The following is a 19,382-nucleotide window of genomic DNA, read 5'->3' as shown; positions in this document are numbered from 1 at the left end:
TTGGAAACACCTAAAAGGTAGAAAAATTCTTAACATAAGTCTTAAGGAAACATTGTTAGGTTGTACCAGATAGAAAAAGAACCCTTAAAACCCTCTCATCTGTCACTATTTCCTCCTTTTCTCTTATGTCTATCCTCTTTGGTCAAGGGGGAAAAGATGTCTGGTCATGCCCTTGAACTTGGTCTCAGTAAGACCTGATGGAATATGGTTTGGGAGACCTGCTAACAAGCAGAAATACCTGGAGACTTATCAGGAAACCTCAGGCCTAAGACAGCCCTGATTTCCAAGACCACTGTTGCTCTGGCTGATGCTTTAATCCCCGAGCAGGATTTGTTTTTAGTTTCAGACTTCGTCGCAGGTCCAGAAAATTGAAGATAGACCCAAGGGGTTAGAGGGAGTAGGATAGAATGCTAATTTGTACTTCTTACTAGGCAATATCCAGAGCTATGCATAATATAAATACTTTTCCAAGGGTTTTCTGAGCTAAATGTATTTTGACTGCTTTTGGCTATCCTGCAATCAGATAAAATTGCATTTAACCCAGATAAACATAAAGTTTCACACTTTGCAAGCTTAAAAAGGTTGCCTGTTAGAAGTTAGATTTCTGTAGCAAGAAAAAAAGATTTTCCTCCAGCTAGATGCCCATTATCTGTAACCATTCGGCTCTAGGATTTAACCAAGTTGCTCACTGTCACTGTTCCTGCCAATTTCCAGACAGCAGAGATGGGAAGCATAAGTAAGAATCAAGGAAAAGGGGAAAAAATTAATGCAGATAAAGCAGCAATAAGCAAGCGAAACTGGTGAAGCAGTTGGCAGAACTGATGAGCAGTGTGATACGTGGCAGAGTTGCAGTATCTGCCGCTTTAGAATTCAGGGGGATTATAAGTCAATCAGGGTGATTTAGGGAAAAACAAACTGTGACATGGTTCATACTTTCCCCCTAGATGTTTTTCTGCTTTCGCTCACAGAAATTGTCCGGTTAATAAAGGAAAACATTGTAGTGGGTTTCTTAGGTAACACTTGCTGGCTGTGAGATTTGAGAGGAAGATGTATGTCTCCTGGTAGAAGAAGGGAGAAGTTTCTTTCTTATACTTACAAGTATTCTCAATTTGGGCGGCAGAATCCTCTTCAGTAGTATCCCCTCATTGCTCCTCCCACTAAGGCACAAAGGAGAGCCTAGGAAAGTGCAATTTCTTGTGGTCTGGGTGTTGCGAACTGGTCAATAATTTTAGGTTTTCCCCTTGTCTAGATGTTTCCCTTGAATCTCACCCAGAAAGAGCAAAGCTCACGTTTCAAGATCTATCCTCTTGGCATTGTTTCCATCCAAAGCCTGTTTGAATTAGGCCTGTAGAGTGCCCACCTCCCATACAAGTGCACAGGAAGTGTTGGTTGAATGAGATAATTTCCTTCTCTCTCTTTTCTCTCCTCTTGACAAAGTAAGTAAAGGGTGATAATGGGAAAAAATAGAGTTTTCAGTGTCAGTCGCTTCTGCCACAGCTTTGTGATGTTGGCCAGACTAATTAACCCCTCTGAGCCTTTGTTTTGTCACTTATAAAAGCTGTGAGGATTACATGAGGATAAATAGAGCATTATTTATGAGCTAATTATAATGCACAAAGTGTCCCATCCATTTATTTCAGTTTAGGAAAGTTTGCTGAGTATTTTCCATGTATAACATTGTACTAAGTTTTAAAGGGTATACAAAGATGAGTGAGGTGAGGTATCTGCCTTCAGTGAACTTGGTCTTTGCTTAGCCACTGGGGATAATCATGTATCAGGAGGGGTAAAAAGACTAGATTCAAACTGTGTTCTTGAATTTTGAAGCTGCTGCCTTTACTAAACCCAGGGCAAGACATATCATCTTCATTAATCTTTGCAGTTTATCCCCACATCATAATGGAGGAAGACATACCACAAGTATGTAGCGGACTGTGTCTTCTTGGCTGCCTGCTTAAAAATCTACAATGGATAATGCTTCTGAATGATAGAAAATCAGGGGTTTCCTAAGTTGTCTTCCCTGTTGTGCCTCAAGGTTGCCCAAGGGCAATCTCCCCAGAGCATAAATTGTCCACAGAAGGTAGAAAAAGCATTTCTTCACCTAAGAGGAAGGAAGCCTGGCTTGTGCCCCTGCTTAGTGGCTGTGTGGTCTTAGCAGAGTCACCAGTCTCCTACCGTATGACATGCTACTGCAAATTTCCTATTTATCTAAAATGTGTGAATCAAATAAGAGTACACAATAGCTTTTTACTGCATTATATAGTCTGAATATAAGGCATTTTGTTACGTTGATATTACTCTTTTTAAGAGGGAAATAGAAATTTTGAAGTAGTAGTTTCATAAAAGCTTAGCATGTAAAGTGAGAATGTGTTGAGTGTAGCCCTAAATTCCAAGGTCAGCATAAAGTGTAGCTAGTAAACCTGAACACCTCTGGTTCTGGCATAAAAAAAGGTTTTGGGGTAAGTGAACTGCTGACCCAACCTCCACTAGTGTTCTTGTAAGGTGGGGAAGAACCACTGAGGAGGAGGAGGCACACCTGGCCTACTCATCTCAGGGTCACTGCAAGACGCATGAGAAATAACAAAATGGCAGAGTGCATTGTAAACCGCAGGTTACTGGTTCTGTTTGTACTTTATTCATTCAAATCGTGAAGCTATGAATATGGGAGCGGGGACGTTTGGGAGACCCATCTGTGACCTGTCCCTCTCTCCCTTTGCTTCCCTTTTCTGCAGGTGGACGGGCAGGTGGTAGCGCTGCTGGTGCAGAATCTGGAGCGCCTGGATGAGTCTGTGCGAGAGGAGGCGGATGGCGTCCACAACACTCTGGGTGAGCAAAAGGCGCCTGGTGCTCCTTCCTCTTCCTCCTTCATAATGGAGTCCACATGGGAGTGTTTTCTTTCCTTCTGCTCCTAAACTGCCTTTTCAGAAATGAAGACCCGTGTGTACATTGCAATAACTGCAGCTTTGGTTTGGCTTGCCGGTAATAAAGGGAGAAATCCCCCAAGTAGGTAACCTTCCAAGACAAAAACCACCGGCTCCTTTTAGCAGACCTTTGCCTCCAAAATGTAGGATAAAATCTATGCAGGAGCCCTGTCTTCCTTTGGAAAGTATATATTCAAAATTTAAAATCATTTGTGTTGGTGTTTCTTAGCAACTACACACTTTGAACAACTAGGTACCCTTAGAGGAAGGACCTTTTTTTTCTTAAACTATGTTTTAATGTTTCTTCCCTTTCTTTTTGTATAGCTTGCTATGGAAATTCTGAGTTGAAATATTACTACTAGCTTGGCAGCTCCTGTGTCCTACGATCCTTTAAGTGGATTTCTTTGCAGTATTTCTCCTCTTTCTTTTCCTTGAATTTCCCCAGTTTTTCCTTTTGCAAAGTCAAAAAACCAATAGCCTATTTAAAATTGTGTTTTTGGGTAGTTCTCTTTATCACTGGCCACTGTCTCATAAAACCAGAGGTGACATATCTGTAAGCTGAGCTCAAGGACTGAACAAGGCACAGCAGAAGTAGAAATTTTTATGAGACTGGATTTTCCTCCCTGCTCCTTTGTATTTACCACAGATTTGTAGTTCTAGACTCTTCAGTGAGGATTATCACAAAGAAGAGAGGAGATGGGCATCTCAGGAGAGAGAGAAAGGAGAAAACACAACAGGCTGTCATTTGTGGGTTGGTTCTAGTCTAGAGCCAGAAGTTGGCATTGCCATCTGTTAGCCTGATGCTGAATTTTGCAGAAGCAAAAGCCTGTCAAAAGTTTTAACTGACTGTTAATAAAAAAAAAAAGAGCCTGGTATAATAAAGCAAGCACCAACCTGGCAGTCTGCAGAGGTCTGTCTATTTTCAGCTTGGACATCTACCAGCAGCTCAGGAAATTAATCCTTACTTTCCTTATTAAGTGCTTGGTGTTTGTGAGACACTATGCTAAGCACCGGGGGAAATGATAATGAATCAGGCAGGGCTTTGCTCTTAAGGGACAGACTGATGAGAAAGTCTAAAACAAAAGGGAAACATAATACTAAGTAACAAATGATATAATAGGAACTGGTGAAAAGCAGTGTGAAAGTGACAAAGAAGTGTCTCCAAATTGTCAGATAGGAGCAGGTACCAGTTGGGGCTGAATAAGAAGATAGGTGCATTTTGACAGGTGGAGGAGTGGAGAAGAGCCCGTGGGCAGGGCGGTATGATTTGCAAAGTCAGGCATGGGCATGGACTTTGGGAAAGATTAGACATGTACTGTGGCAGCAGGACATGGGAGAATGTCAGTAGTAAGTTTGTCCAGACCTTGGAAGACCTTATAAACCACGGCAAGATAGTGGGAAAGTCTAGAACAAAGAGGGAACAGAATAATGGAATTGGCGAAATTGTCAGTGGGCAATAGGAAGCCATCTAAAATTTAAGCAGAAGAATAAGGTAAAGGCATAAGAAATTAAAATGAATGAGTTTTTTTAAAGAAAATGTGAGAAAGTAATTGAGGGTATCGTAATGATGTCCATCTCTCAGGGATTTCATTGCTATTCTGCTCCCATGGTTTTGTGTTCCCTGCATCCAGTAGCTGCCCAGTTTTCACTTGGCCTTGGTGAGACCAAAACCTGGGCAAACGAGAGAGGAAGGAGATGGCAGGTGTGTGGATTTCTGCAGCACTTTCTCTTTCAGAATTCCTGCCCAGTGTATTTTGAGCATTGTGCTTAGGGAACACAAAACTACTTGCTTTGTGATAGTATCATATTCTAAGGAAGAACAAGCCTTGAAGGAAAGTATTTGGTATAATAAGGACATAGGTGCTATATTTTTTTAATGTTTTCCTTTTGGTATCATAGTCATACAATAGCTTTTCTTTTTCTTTGTTCCTTCTGATTTTCAGTTTTTCTATTAAACAACACTTTGGCTGAGCAGGACCAATTATTTGCTTCCTAGTTCTGGCAGCTACCTCTGGCAGCATGACCTTTCCCCTCTTTGTACATCATTTTGTTCAATTAAGAAGGCCATGCTTGCCTCCCTGGCAATGTCTTTGTTTCCTTACGGTGCAGAGAATAGAACTAAAAATGAATGGATTAAAAAAGGATTCCTCACCCTGTAATTTTTTCCTGAGATTTCTGCCTAGCCCCTTCTCTTTAGTTAACAGGTCTCTGGGGCTCCAGTAAACCAGGGCCTACGAGGCCTCCTGGGCAGATGTCCATCCTTCTGTGATCCGCTGTAGTGTTGGTCCCTATTAGCATAGAAGACCTATCGCTTATCCCTTTTGTGAATTCCGTCATCTTCAGTTTTGACTTTTACTTGTAATAGAACAAACAAAAACCAGAGCAACTCCCTGGGTTAATCTAAAAATGACAACATAGCATCTGGCTGGGAGGAATACAGGGAAGTGGGAAAAGAAATAAAATGCCTATCATGGGAAGCAAGCTTATTAGATAGAAACAAAATTGTTCTCCCCAGTGACTGTGTCTGTCTCCCTTCAGCTATTGTGGAAAACATGGCTGAGTTCCGGCCTGAGATGTGTACAGAGGCTGCCCAGCAGGGACTCCTGCAGTGGCTGCTGAAGAGGCTGAAGGTAAGTGTGGCTTTGGGGAGCTGCTGCTCAGACCTCACAACTCTGGGCATAGCTGCTGGTATAGATCTTCTCCCCTGCTCTAGTTTGGATAGCTTCTGATATCATGTGCCTCTTTCTTTGCTTATCCTTTTTTTTCTTTTAAAAAGGATCTCTCCAGTCTGCTTTTAAAGGCAGCCCCTATTGACAATATTTTATGTTTTTCCAGAAATTTCTGCATATATATCTGCCAGCTATGTACATGGTCCCTCTGTAGGAGAGTGTTACATGTGTTTCACAAACAGAACTATACTTTTTCTTAACGCAGAATTTCAGTGAAGTAGTGATTGCCTAGTATTCCATTATACATATATACCAAAGGCAATATAACCACTCTCCTGGTTATAAGTTTCTGCCTGTTATAAACAATGCTTCAGAGAATATCTTCATATATGTACTCTTTTTTTTCTTGCACACCCATCTTAGTTTATCTGTGTGATAAATTCCTAGGAATTTATAGAAATTCCTAGGCCAAAGGGTGTACACCTTAATATTTTTGGTAGGCATTGCAAACTTGTTCCCCATTGATCTGAGGATGTCTTTCCCACTTTCCTAATATTGGATATTATCAAGCTTCAAGTTTTGTTAATCTGATAAGTGAAAATTGGTATTAGTTTAATTTGAAATTTTAAAATCAAGTAGTATATTGATTTCTAGTTGTTTATCAGCAATTTGTATTCATCTCTTTTAACTTCATGTTTATATCCTTTTCCATATTTCAGTTCATTCTTTTTCTCCTTTTTTTTTTTTCTTTGAGGCAGGGTCTCACTGTGCAGTTCAGGCTGGTCTTCAACTCACTAAGTGGTCCAATCTGGCTTCAAACTCGTAACAATCCTCCTGCCTTAGCCTCCTGAGTGCTGGGACTACAGACGTGCACCACCATGCCCGCCTTGTTCATTCTCTTTCTGAACGTAGTCCTTGACCATCTTTTTAGTGCTGTCTCATAGAATAAATGAGGAGGAGGGCAAAGCTATTCTTTTAGCACAGCTTTGACTCAAGATGTGATGGAAGGCAGAACTGGTTATATGCTGCACAGTGATCGTCAGTCAGACGAGAATTTCAACCTTTTGGTGAGGAGGAAGCACTCGTTAGTAGTGAGAGTGATTCTCAAAATGGTCATGAGCTTGCCATTCTTTAGAGTATTATAGAGACCCAAAAAGTCTGGAGTGTATCAGGTCAGATTCATCCTCCACTGCCTTTTCAGGGCTAAGAGAAAAGGTTCTGCCCACGATTGCATATGCCCTGTAGTTCCCTTCCACTCTGACAATGTGAGTCTTCCCGGTTCTTACTTGTTTAACCATTGACTCCTATTAACTCATTTATGTAGACTAATGTATCATATGGAGGATTTTCAGCTAGCCCAGCTATTACTCTCAGTGAGCATGGGCACATTTGCCTGGCAGAGTTCAGTACACTGATCTTTGAACTGATCCTTCCTTTGAGTCCTACACTCAGCAGGTGGTGAATTCATGCATTAACATCTTTGCACCTTTCTGCATCTGGATGTCTTTTGGTCTGAGAACTGCAGTTGTATCATTCCCTTCATATTTCCCTAAACCCAGGTGCTTTTCACAATCCTCAACTTACTTTTGTTTTCAAAAGCCTTGAAACATTTTGGGAATAAAGGGTGGAGGATAAGAAACTAGAATCCAGTTAAGGGCTTGGGATAGATAGCAGGAACCGGAGTTGTTGGTGGAGTGACCACAGGTTGAGGCTCCAACTTTAAAATGTACAAAATAATACAATTATTTTTTGTGATTGTGAAGTCAGGACAAGTTTTTCCTTAGTTACTTGAGACTTAGGGTCGATTCAAGGATCTTTCATTAAACCGAAAGGTCAGACCTCCTCTGCTGTTTGAAAGATATTAAACCTTGGTAGAGTTTTTGGGGAGGGACACAGTGGAGAATAGTTACATAGGAAGGGAAGTTGAGACCTTTGGGTATTTAGCTTAGGTTCTGTTACCCTCATGTAGTAATAGAGCCTCATTTGATATTTTAGCAAGTGTTGACTTGTGCCTCACAGGCACATTGTTTGTGCAATCCTCAGGGCACAAATAGTCATGTTGCTATCTCGGAAACAGTTTTTCAAAGTTTCAGGGTATTTAAAATATCATTTGGAAAAAAAGAATATCATTTGGTTATGTTCCCTTTGAAAACTCCTGTGTTGTCCAGAACACTGATGAAAGGAAATTCTGTTTAAGGGTGAAGCCATCAAAAGGGCATGTCTTTAAAAGTGATGTCTTGCTCTTATTTCTTGCCGTCAAGGGAAGTACATCGTAGTGAGTCAGAGTGAGTGCTGGACCCAGATCCCTCTGTGTGACCACAGGCAGTGTACTTTGCACATGTTTTGTCTCTGTTTTCTCCTTTGAAAAATGGGGATCATATTCCCCACCCTTCTAGTCTCACAGGGTTATTGTGAAGACCAAATGTAATAATGTTTTTAAGTTGTAAAGATCTTTATACCCATGAGTTTCAGCTGGGGCTTTGTATTAAGGTCAAGTGCAGCATTAAATACTGCAAAGTCCCAGACTATACCCCTGACCTACTTTCTCAGTCTCTGCCATGGTATATTTTATATTATATTATATTATACTATACTATATTGTTTCTTTTGTCTTTTGAGACAAGGTCTTGCTGTGTAGTTCAGGCTGGCCTTGAACTTGCAGTAATCCTCCTGCCTCAGCCTCCCACGTGCTGGGATTACAGGCATGCGCCACCGTGCCTGGCAGTCATTGGTATATTTTAGAAAAGTTCCCCATGTGATTCTTTTTTTTGGTGGGGTGTACCAGGATTCAAACTCAGGACCTTGCACTTGCCAAGCAGGCAAGTGCTATATTCCCAGGCAGCTTTTCTTTTTTCCCCATGTGATTCTAATGGACCACCCTCACTAAGAGCCACTGGTCTCTAGAAATGTGAACCTTGTTGTTCTCCATTCTTATTGTGCAGACTGTTGTAAGACCCTGTTTTCAATTGCCAGGCCTATTTAGGAAGCTATTTCTGATGATACTAATGCCTCTACCTGGGGCATTCCTTTTAAGGCCCCATAACCTGGCACATTCCAGCCTTTTCATTTCTCAATTTTGAACCAGCATAGCCATTGTTGCCTATTTAAAATACCTCCCTTCCCTATTCTGTGCTCTGCAAAGATCAAAATGTTTTGACCTCTGTCAGGTTTTGCCTCATGTCCCTGCCTCCACTAGGCATGATTCCCTTCTTTGTTCTAAGTTCCATACAGCCTTCTTGAGAAAGCTTAAATCCCTACTCCATGCATCCTTCATCACTTTTAGAACTGAGGAAATTTAAAAGTCTATTATGAATTAAAAACTATGAGTTGAGACCTATAGACATTAAGTGCTTTGCCCAAACCCATACCACTAGAAATAGAGTTGTGATTACATGCCTCCAGAATTTTCTGCACACACCCTTTCCATAGCACTGTTTTGACCCCTGCCTATAATGCCCTTTCTTTTCTGAAAATAAGCTCTTTCAGATAATGGTTTTTTTGTGTGTGGATCTTGGTTCCAGTGTGTACCTATAACTGTGTAATACTCATGTGGAACATCTGTGGAGATAATTTCATCTTTAGAGTTTCATGTTTTGTGTGCTCATTTGCTTTTGCTAAACATTGAATTCCCTGACAAAGTCTGGATGTTTAATATTTGTGTCTCCTTCAGTTGTTCTCAAAAAGTAGTTCCCAGCCAGGAACCTCAGGACCACCTTTCAACCTGTTAGAAATGCAAATTATCCCCACTCCCATCTTCAAAACTGGGGGTAGAGCCCAGCAATTTGTGTTTTTGTAAACCATTGATTCTGACATGAATTAAAGTCTGAGAACTAAGGTTCTAGAATGCTTAGGTCTAGATAGCTGGGTAAAACATTGTTATTTGGCTGATCATCCCCCACTCGATAATTGCTGAGTAATTCTTAAGTGAGTGGCGTGTTGGTGATAGACATTTTAGTGTTGGATTTCTTTATTCTGTACTAGTAGCTTAGCAGTATGCAGAGATATTCATGGATACTTTCATCCACCAGGTGAAACCTTACTAATTTGTTGTAATGAGGATAAAACCCATTGCAGACAATTGCACTAAATGGATTAGAATGTAAACAGAAAGCTAACGGATGAAAAAGACACTGCATCACATGTAATTTTAAAAGGGGAAATACAAATTTACTAAGATATTACATACTATTGAAAATAATACCAAAGTCAGAAGTTTTATTTTTCTTTTTTAAAGAAGATTCCCAGTTGTTTTCCAGTTAAATCAATGCTTCAAAAACAGTTGCAGCATTCAGCACATGAGTTAATGAATTGAGAATTGGTTAAGTTTTACTATATGTACAACAGATTGATTCAAAAGTCCTTAGCACCTGAGGATCAGAGGCTGAGATTTTGCAGGGCCAGGTCTGCTCTGACAGTTGCATAGGGCCGTAGGTATGTCTCAACCTGCTCTGTGTGTTCCAGGTACCAGAGGTGAGCTGCAGATATAACCTACAGCTTTCTGGCTGCAGGTGGTAGCATAATTGCTTTGTACTTTCCAAAAATCAGCAGCTCCTACAAAGGTGAAGTTTAATTTTATTCAAGGGTAATACATGCTGAGTACAAACCTATGCTTGATTCTGTAATTACTGTGACAGCTGAAAGATTTAGGATCACCAGGCTTCTGGATAGAAGAGAGCACTGTAAGCTCCAAGTCCCACTAGTTTAGTTTGTGAAGCCAAGAGACTGTACTTGCTAAGGGAATTCTCTTTTCATCTGATTTTGATAAAATGTCCTTGTAGTTTGGTAGTTTTGTAATCTCTGACTAAGATTTAAACAAAAATGAAATTTCCATGGTAAGTTTTGTTCTTGGCTAGACATGAAAGATTAGTTTCCTTTCTTTCTACCTGGCCTAGTTTCTTTTATTTCTTTTCCACTAGATTAAAATATTTGGTTGTCGTTATTATCATCATTATAAGTTTTCTCCATCTTATAACAAGTTTCATGTATTAACTGCCTATTAGATGCAAAATATTTTTCTAGATTCTTATATATATATTTCTGATCTGCACAACCTACCTACCATGCCAAGAGCATGCAGTTATCCCCAGTGCTGCTGCTTCGGCACCTGAACAAGCAGTCATTCCCCTGTCCCAGAGCCTAAGAAAGAATCCCGGAGAAGGGAAATGTCTCTTCCAAACTCCATGGAAGGAGGAGGAGTGATCAGGCCTGGGTTTCTCCAAACCTGCCTCCTCTTGCCACGCTACTTCCCAACGGCTGGGTTCTGAGGCATCTCGGAGCTCAGTGTTGGGAGTTGTAGGGCCTGATTATTTTGGTTTCCTGATTAAATCTCTCCTTGATGCCTATTTTTCAGTCAAAGGGCTTAACTTTTAAGAAAAAAATGACAAAATTCTGATTTTGATTTTTAAAATTTTACCTTGGGTAAGTGGTGTCCAATTTATCCAAAGTCTGAAGATTTCCTGGGGAACAAGGACTCCTGAGGAGAGGTAAACCTGGTGTCGGATGCTTGTTATGTACACAACAGTTCATTCAGTGTAGCCACTTCATAATGAAGATAGTGCAACATCAGAGAAATTAGGTGAGAGAGGCAGAGTGTTTGGCCAAGATCACATCACTGAGATTCTAACTCGGATATTTCTGATTCCAGTCATTATAAAAACTTGTAGTATGTACTGTATGTAAGTTCACATTCTTAGTTAACTCTTTGAAGAAGTGTTATTTTTAATTTCCATTTTACAAATGAGGAAACACCAAAAAATGTTACTTGGGTCATGGAATCCAGTTATCAATGCATGGTACTCTTGCTATCTTAGTACTTTTGTTTTTACAGCACCCCCCTGTCAAAAAGTACCTAATAGTCATATTTACTTATTAATTAGTTAGGTCCAAATAATATAACATGTATCTGTGTCCTAACAATTGACTAGTTCTTTGAAAAAAAGAATACATGTAAATGGAAAGAAAACATACTTTTATTTCATTCTTAAATGTGCGTACCCTTTGGGTGCTGTACAGCTTCCCAAACCTGGGCATCAGAGAGAACACCACTGTCCTCATCCCTAATCCACATGATTTTCACACAATTTCGAGAGAATCATAGCCACTCCCCAACCCAGCTCCACAAAAATATGATGTCAGCAAAAGAAATGTCCTTTGGGCTAGCAGTTAGTACAGTGCTCAGTAGATGTCGAGTGTCATGTTTTCCTTGAAAATTTTAAAATATCCTATGGTAAATTTATCATAGCACCCTGGTTGCCTCAGCACAGACTTTGGGACTTTGTGGCACATGCTCATGAGTCAAACTTGGTATGTCTGAGATCCATGTCCTTTTTCATATGTATTCTTTTAAACTGGACTCTACCCCTAAATACTGTGCATTTAATTTGAGTTCAGTATAATACATACAAATGTTGTAGACAAGGTTCAGTTCTAAGTTACCTTTGTTTGTTGTCGTGCTTAATTCTGTGTCTTGGACATAGCAGATATCCAGTAAGTATTTATTGAAAGGAGAAGAAAATCTATCCACTGACTTGGAGGGAGTTTATAAAACCAGATAAAAAACAGGAAAGGAACCACAGAAAAGCTCTTGTTCTAGAGTTCTAATTTCTTCAGGCTTCTTTCAATTAAATATGTCTGTTTCAAAGGAGAAAGCTGGCCCTTGAAAAAATTTGGCCCTTGCATATAAGTTGGTGTTGATAAAATAGCTTAAAATATAATAGCAATACTGGGGATTTAAGTAATTTGAGTAAGAAATTTTATCAGCCAATCCTTGATTCTGACAGAGATGCTTAGCCTTTGGTGTTTCACCTTTGTGTTTTGATTCTTCTAAAACTGTTTTTCTTAAAGTGAAACATACCAAAGATTGCATTTAAGCCCCAGCTGTTGCGCAGATTTCTTGGAAGAAGGCTTCAAGCTTGCCCAGGGAGCATACTGTGCAGTCAGCACATGTAAGACCTTGTACTTACAGACCTTTTAAGCTAAGATGGGTCAGACCCAGTCCGCCGCCTGAAGCCCTGTGGGGTGCACTTAGGTTTGCTGAGGAAACCATGCACAGAAAATTGCAGTGGCCTTGGATGCTGCTTATTAGGCTCTGCTCTTCCTTCTTAAGTACAAAATCAATGTCCAAACAGAGCTGTGAATGGCACGAAGGTGATGGAAGTGTTAGCTCCAAGATAAACACTTCCCCCGTCCTCTGCAAGTAAGGAAATTATTTGTCATTTCAGAAACCTAGGTTGGTAGCAAAGGCTGCTGCAGATTAACAGTTGTTGTCTATGTGCCTGCCTCTTAAGGATCATGGGTACTCCGAATACAAACACATACAGAGGTTTGCAAAGGGCATTGTTACTGGTGAGATATTTAAGTCTCACCGCTGCTGAAGCAATGGTATGGACAGCTATGAGAGATGGTCTGTGCAGTAGATGTGTCCCCTGTGAATCTCCCAAGTAGAGCACGCAGCAGGGTAAGAATTGTGGGTAGTAATTGGGGTGTTAAAATATTAACACATTTTTACATATTTAATGTGGTTTCCTTTTTAAATAGTAGGCAGATTACAGCATACAAGCAGATAGGTTTATGACTTCAAATTAAGTTTTAAACATTAAAAAAATCCAAAAGGAACCACTTTGTTATAAATACATTGAGCCTATCTAAACAAGAAATTGCATTCTTTTCTACTTCTCTGATTGTGTGTCAGCTAATGTACAGACTTATTGTGTGGTTCTAATTTGTGAAGGAAGCTTCATGAGTTTTAATCTTAAGAATTCAAAGCTTTCTTTTGTTTATCTTAGACCCATATAATCTCTGGACTCAAACTGAGGAGTCAGGGAATGCTTTCTGGAGGAGGTGTTACTTATACCTGGGTATTAGGAGTAGGAGAGCCATTGTGTCCATCTGTCTTTTACTATGTTGTATTTGGGGCTGGTCCCTTGAAAGCAGAGACAGATTCTTTTTACCTTTTACCTCCCTTTTCCCTGACTTCCACTTCTGTCTGACTTGTGAAAAATTTGTCCCGGCCAAAGTGGCAAGACCCCTTAATGGTTTTCTCATTTCTCCTATTTCCCCACAGGCAAAGATGCCTTTTGATGCCAACAAACTGTATTGCAGTGAAGTACTGGCCATCCTGCTCCAGGACAATGATGGTGAGGCTCCCTCTCAGTATTGATATTCTGTTAGGATAGGAGCCAGGCTTGTTTCAGATCATGACAGCAAGCTCTCTTGCCTTTGGCATCCCCTTGCTTCCCCTCTCGCTCTCTGTGCAGCTTTTGTACTCTGTCAAGCTGTATTGATTTTGTTTGCTGATGTATCAGTGTTAGACGGCTGTAAAATCTGACAGTTAGCTTCATTTTTTTTTTCTCCCTCTATTTTTTTCCCCTTTTAGAAAACAGGGAATTGCTTGGGGAGCTGGATGGAATCGATGTGCTTCTTCAGCAGTTATCTGTGAGTAATTCTTATGCTTCTTGTCTGCCATGAAGATACATGGCCTGCTTTAAGTGGGAGGTGGAGCTAGAAATTGTGAGAAGGGTCAAGCCATGTGATGCAAGCCACGTGGAGCATGTGGGCAGCTTGGAGGTTACACTGGAGGCACATGACTTGCCTCCTTTCCTTAGTCATTGGCTCTTCTGACCACACCCCACTGTGAACCTGGTCTAGCCTTTCCTCATCCTCTGATAGGAGATTGCCAGTCTAACACATTTATCCTATCTGCTTACACGTGTGTTCTTGGGCCAAGGATACCAGACTACTATCGTTTGACCCTCTCCTAAGATTACTCACTTCCTTTCCTTTCACTCTGCCCCTGAAGTGGGGTCTGTTCATTTAGGATTCAGGGACACTCAAAGAGAATTAAGTTCAGGTGCAATGGGATAAAGGTCACAGAGTATGATAGGGAAAGATATGGCACTGGAGGCTGGAATGAGAAATTGAAATTGCCATTTGCTCACTGAAAGAGATGTAAATTCAACTGAAATGTTATTCTGCTGGCATTCTGAAAATACTGTTAAGATTTCTTCCAACAAATCTCATCTGTGTTATTCTAAAAACAGGACTGAAAATAAATCATTTAGATAAAATCTTAAGAGTGTTGGGAGTGCCTGAGTTGTCAGTTTGCATACAGCTTCCATCTTGGTGCCAGCAGCCTGAGTGGCTTGGCCTGCACCCCAAAAATAGAGCTTTGAAATGTGAATCTGTTTCCAATTCTGGGAAGGTGCTTATTCCTTTTCCTGTGAGATTATTGATCATCTCATAGTAGACTGCATAGGTACGCATATGCTGTTAAAGGCTTTCTTCCTAACATGCCATACGTCTTTGGCAAAGACAAAGCTCCTACTTTAAACCCTTCCCATGACTTTGAGCCCCATCTCCTGTGTAAGGCACTTCAGTAGTTTGTTTTTAGGAAACTCTTCCTATATTAGGCCAAGATTTACTCCTGTAGAGTGTGGTTATTTTTAGGAACAAAAAGTTGATCTGATTAGATTATGCAAGTGGTAGGCTTGAGGGTAGTGGACAGAGTTGTTTCTTGACTCAGTAGTGGTTTTAAATTACTTTATTCATTTGACTATGTGTGTCCTTTATGAAGTTGTCTATATCTGTTATATTTCACATAAGAGGTTTTTGTTTGGTTGTTAAATCTACTTCCTTGGAACTGACAATCACTCATGGACTCAGTAATCAGCTAAGTGTTTTTGCCTGAACTGGTACCCATTTATTTAATAGCTATAAATCTAAAAGCTCAGTTTCTCTGAAATGAAAACTAATGAGAATTTTGTGTGTAAACTTGTGTTTTCTCAATGGTAGAGTTACTCTGATGGGCAGGCTTTGAAAATTGTTTAGTGGTGGTTGATGAAAAGACATTCTTTTATGATTCTGTGCTTTCTGCTGTCTTTGCTTGGCAGGTGTTTAAAAGGCACAATCCTAGCACAGCTGAGGAACAGGAGATGATGGAGAATCTGTTTGATTCACTCTGTTCTTGCCTGATGCTCAGTTCCAATCGTGAGCGCTTCCTAAAGGGTGAGGGCCTTCAACTGATGAATCTCATGCTCAGGTAGGTTTCTGAGTTCCTAGCTCTTCCGTCTTTTTTTTTTCCGCCCAACACCTCACTGTTGAATTTAACAACATGTAGTTGTGGTCATTTTTTCCCTTGAGTTTCTCATACATACAGAACAGTCTTTAAGTGTGGGTGTATGTTCTGGCATATATATTTGGTCTTTTCTAAAGTTAGAGTGGATGAATAAAAGTGTATTGCATTTTGGTCTGCTTGTGCCCCATTCTAATGAGATTGCATTTAAAAAAAAAGATTGCATTGGAGGATAATATCTTTTCACTTATTCCTTTAGTGTTTTGGTTTGGGGGGAAATCTAAATATTAACTTCTAAACTTAATCATTTGTTCATCTGTAAACTTGTCCGTGTTTTCTGTATATCCCACATAAACCTATTATGCCATGTTTTTCTATGTTTTTGTTATTGACCGCAAAATATTCATATTTTTCACTTGTATATTCAATAACACATTGTGTGCTTTGTCCCTTAACGTAGGAAATATGATAATGTGCAGGATACTTCTAGAACTTTTATGTAAAGTACTTTTCTTGTACAGTATATTTTAGTATTATACTCTTAATTCCTGAAAGTAAGCATTGTGGTAGTATTTCAGTTATTTCACAGAATCTCAAGAGTTGGAAACAAAAGAGGAAGATAATGAGTGTGGATCTTTTTGAGAAATCTGGCTATGAAGAAGAATAGGAGTGGTAACCAGGACATAGTATAGGGTCAAGGAACAGTTTTTGAATTTGAAAGATGCTGGAGCATGTTTGCATGGCTAGACTACTCTAATCATTAAGAAGTTATTCTTTATGAAATGTCTAGAATCTGCCATTTTGAAACTTCTATTCATGTATGATGAAAACTTTGTTGAATTAAGATATTTCTTTGACTATAGTTTAGACTATAGACATGCAGACTTGTTCTTAAGACTGATAAGGAACTATGTTGAATCTCAAGCTTACACAGAAATAAATAGGACAGAATTTCGCTTCTAGAAGCTTAAAAAAAACAGCTTTGTCACTCAGTCACTCAAGCACAGCCCATCTTTGTGTGTATATTTCCTCCTATTCTTTTTTCTATCATTATGTTCTTGTTTTTAACAAATTTTTTAATCTGGCATACATCCAATTTTCTATATTTTTTAAGCTTGACTTGCTGTTTCCCATACTGCCACATAATCTTCATGAGAGCTTTCAGTGACTACATAGCATACTCAAAGGGGCGTAGCTTACTTAGTATTCTTCTGTTGTTGATATTGCGATTATTTCCAATCTTTTACTATCATAACAAATTCAACACTGAATATTTTTGTGTTTAAACTGATTGCAGGATTATCAGAATGTGTATTTCTAGAATTTCTTCTCTTTAGGAAGATTTGTGGAATGCTAAGCAATCTCTTTTGTCCAGTGTTTAACAGACCTTGGATTGATTGAAAAATCTTCCTTTGAGAAATTGCCATTAAAAACAAATTCTTTTTTAAAGTGCAGAGAAAGCTATGGCAAATTATTCAGAAGTCTTTACTGTTTGGCTGATTCCTGCCAGCTTTACTCTCGAGTCTTTTGTTTGTTTCTTTCCTTTACCTTTCTAATTGCCTGTCTGTTTATTGAAATGACCCACTTTCTCTTAAACAAATAACATATAAGGAAGATGCATGTGGCTTTTTGGGTCTTCTAACCTTAAAACTACACTCTGCAGGGACTTTTCCCTAAGCTTCCTAAAGGTCTGAACTGCCAATGACTTTAGATGGTTGAGTGCAAATATGAAGTGATATATTCGCTAGCATATGGTTTGGTAATGTGTAGCAGTGGGGAGCTGAATAAATAACCAGAAATATGGATTATTCAAATGGGAATGCTGAGATTCTGGGAGGCTAATTAAGGAGGAGCTACAAAAGACTTAGAGACTGTATACTTCTGTGGGATCTCCTCACTTTTCATTTTTGAATGCTGAAGTTGCTGTTAGATTCCTTCTTTTGCATTAATTAGCTATATTAGCAGATTCAGCATTTCCTTTTGTCTCTTTCCGGTGTTCTTTGTTCTGCATTGTTCTTCTTCTTCAGACTTCCAAGTGGAAAATTTAATTGGAAGGGACTTTTTTTCCTATTTACCCTTCCTGATCTAGTAAGAGCTGCCAAGTCATTCTATTTAGAGAACTCATTCAAAAGTTGGAAGCACTGAAGGCCAGGAAAATTTGTATGGTTCCATTTTCCCTAAAGATGAATTTTTACTTTGTCATTCATCAGTTCTGAAATTCCCACTTGGAGTGGTGGCACTATGGCATAGAACGGAAGAATGGGCTTTAGAGTTGAGGAGAATGTGGGTTTCCAACATAGATCTTTTACTCACTAGCTCTGGATATTTGAGGAATTACTTTAACCTTTTTGACCCTCTGACCCTCAGTTTTTTTTCATTTAAAAATTGGAGTAATAATGCTAAATTTGCAGGGATGTTGAGGATATTAGACTGAAAAAGTGGGACAGTTTTGCATCTGTTGAAACATTGTAGGTTACTGTGTTAACTTTTTATGTTAAGTGCTAGGCTCATACATAGATGAACAAGAAGGATTCTTGCCTGTAGGAATCTCAAAGGCTAGTGAGGGGGTGGATGTTGAATAACTGCAGTAAAATTTAATGTGAGAACGAGTATTAAGAGGAGCAGGTTAATTTTGTATGTGTATACCTAATGAATTTTTTCACTTACGCTTCTTAATAAGGAAAGGTCACAAATGAGATAATCATTGATACATTTATGCAGAGTCTCTTACATGCACACATGCACACACATATATAAGTCCCCAAACCAATTTAAATAATTTATGTAGAATAAAGTACACCCATTTTAAGTGTACAGTTATAATTTTAACACGTTTGCACCTTTATTTCCATGCCACAATGAAGACAGAACAGTGCAGACCAGTAGAAATGTGATGGAAGCAAGATATGTAATTTATATTTTGTAATAGTCATGTTAAAATGGTTAAAAGAAGCAAAATTAATTTTAATAATTTATTAATATAATCCAGTGTCAATTTTATCATCTTAGTATAAACCAATATGAAATATTATCAGCCATTTTACATTCTTTTTCATACTAAGTCTTTGAAATTTAATGTTTGTCTTACATTTGAGTTTATTTATTTTTTTATTTTTTTATTTTTTGGTTTTGGTTTTTCTCCGGTACCGGGAACCGAACTCACGACCTTGCCCTTGCCAGGCAGGCGCTTTGCCGCTGAGCTAAATCCCCAGCCCCACATTTGAGTTTAGATGCTAAAGTTTCATCAAAGTGCTTGATTTATGCCTGGATTGCATAAAATTTGCAGTTGAAAAAGTTGATTCTCAAACCCAAGTTTCTTCAGACGTACTTGTTTTCAAGTAACTGAGTCAAGTATTAATTTTTATTTTATTATTTTTTTTCAAGTATTAATTTTTAAAGTAAACCTTAAATTTAATTTAAAACTTAGTTCCTCATCTGTAACAGCCACATTTCAGTACCCTTGGCTAGTGGCTACCATATTGGATCAAGGGACAGTTTTTAAATTTGAAAGATACTGAAGTGTGTTTACATGGCTAGAATACTCTATAACCATTGTGAAATTATTCTTTATGAAATCAACAGAGTCTGCCATTTTGAAACTTCTGTTCTTATATGATGAAAACTTAGATCACATAGATCATTTTTACCATCCCCATAGTTTCTCTTAATTCCTTTTTGCAGTCAGTTCCCTCTTTCCCCACCCTACCCCCAAGTTATTACTGTCAA

General features: G+C 39.1%; 1 protein-coding gene across 2 annotated transcripts in view; it reads left to right on the top strand.

The window, feature by feature from the left end:
• Window positions 1-19,382, top strand: part of Ctnnbl1 (catenin, beta like 1) — a 166,470-nt gene that overhangs the window by 58,297 nt on the left and 88,791 nt on the right. For both annotated transcript variants that reach the window (XM_005392553.2, XM_005392554.2), the window contains exons 6-10: window positions 2,730-2,823; window positions 5,457-5,548; window positions 13,650-13,722; window positions 13,962-14,020; window positions 15,475-15,623. In XM_005392553.2, the coding sequence (XP_005392610.1) occupies window positions 2,730-2,823; window positions 5,457-5,548; window positions 13,650-13,722; window positions 13,962-14,020; window positions 15,475-15,623 (467 nt within the window). The remainder of the gene's footprint in view (window positions 1-2,729; window positions 2,824-5,456; window positions 5,549-13,649; window positions 13,723-13,961; window positions 14,021-15,474; window positions 15,624-19,382) is intronic.

Source organism: Chinchilla lanigera, unplaced genomic scaffold, assembly GCF_000276665.1.
Source record: "Chinchilla lanigera isolate Chin_1 unplaced genomic scaffold, ChiLan1.0 scaffold00044, whole genome shotgun sequence".
NCBI classification, from domain to species: Eukaryota; Metazoa; Chordata; class Mammalia; order Rodentia; family Chinchillidae; genus Chinchilla; species Chinchilla lanigera.
This window is presented reverse-complemented; position numbering and strand designations above follow the sequence as displayed.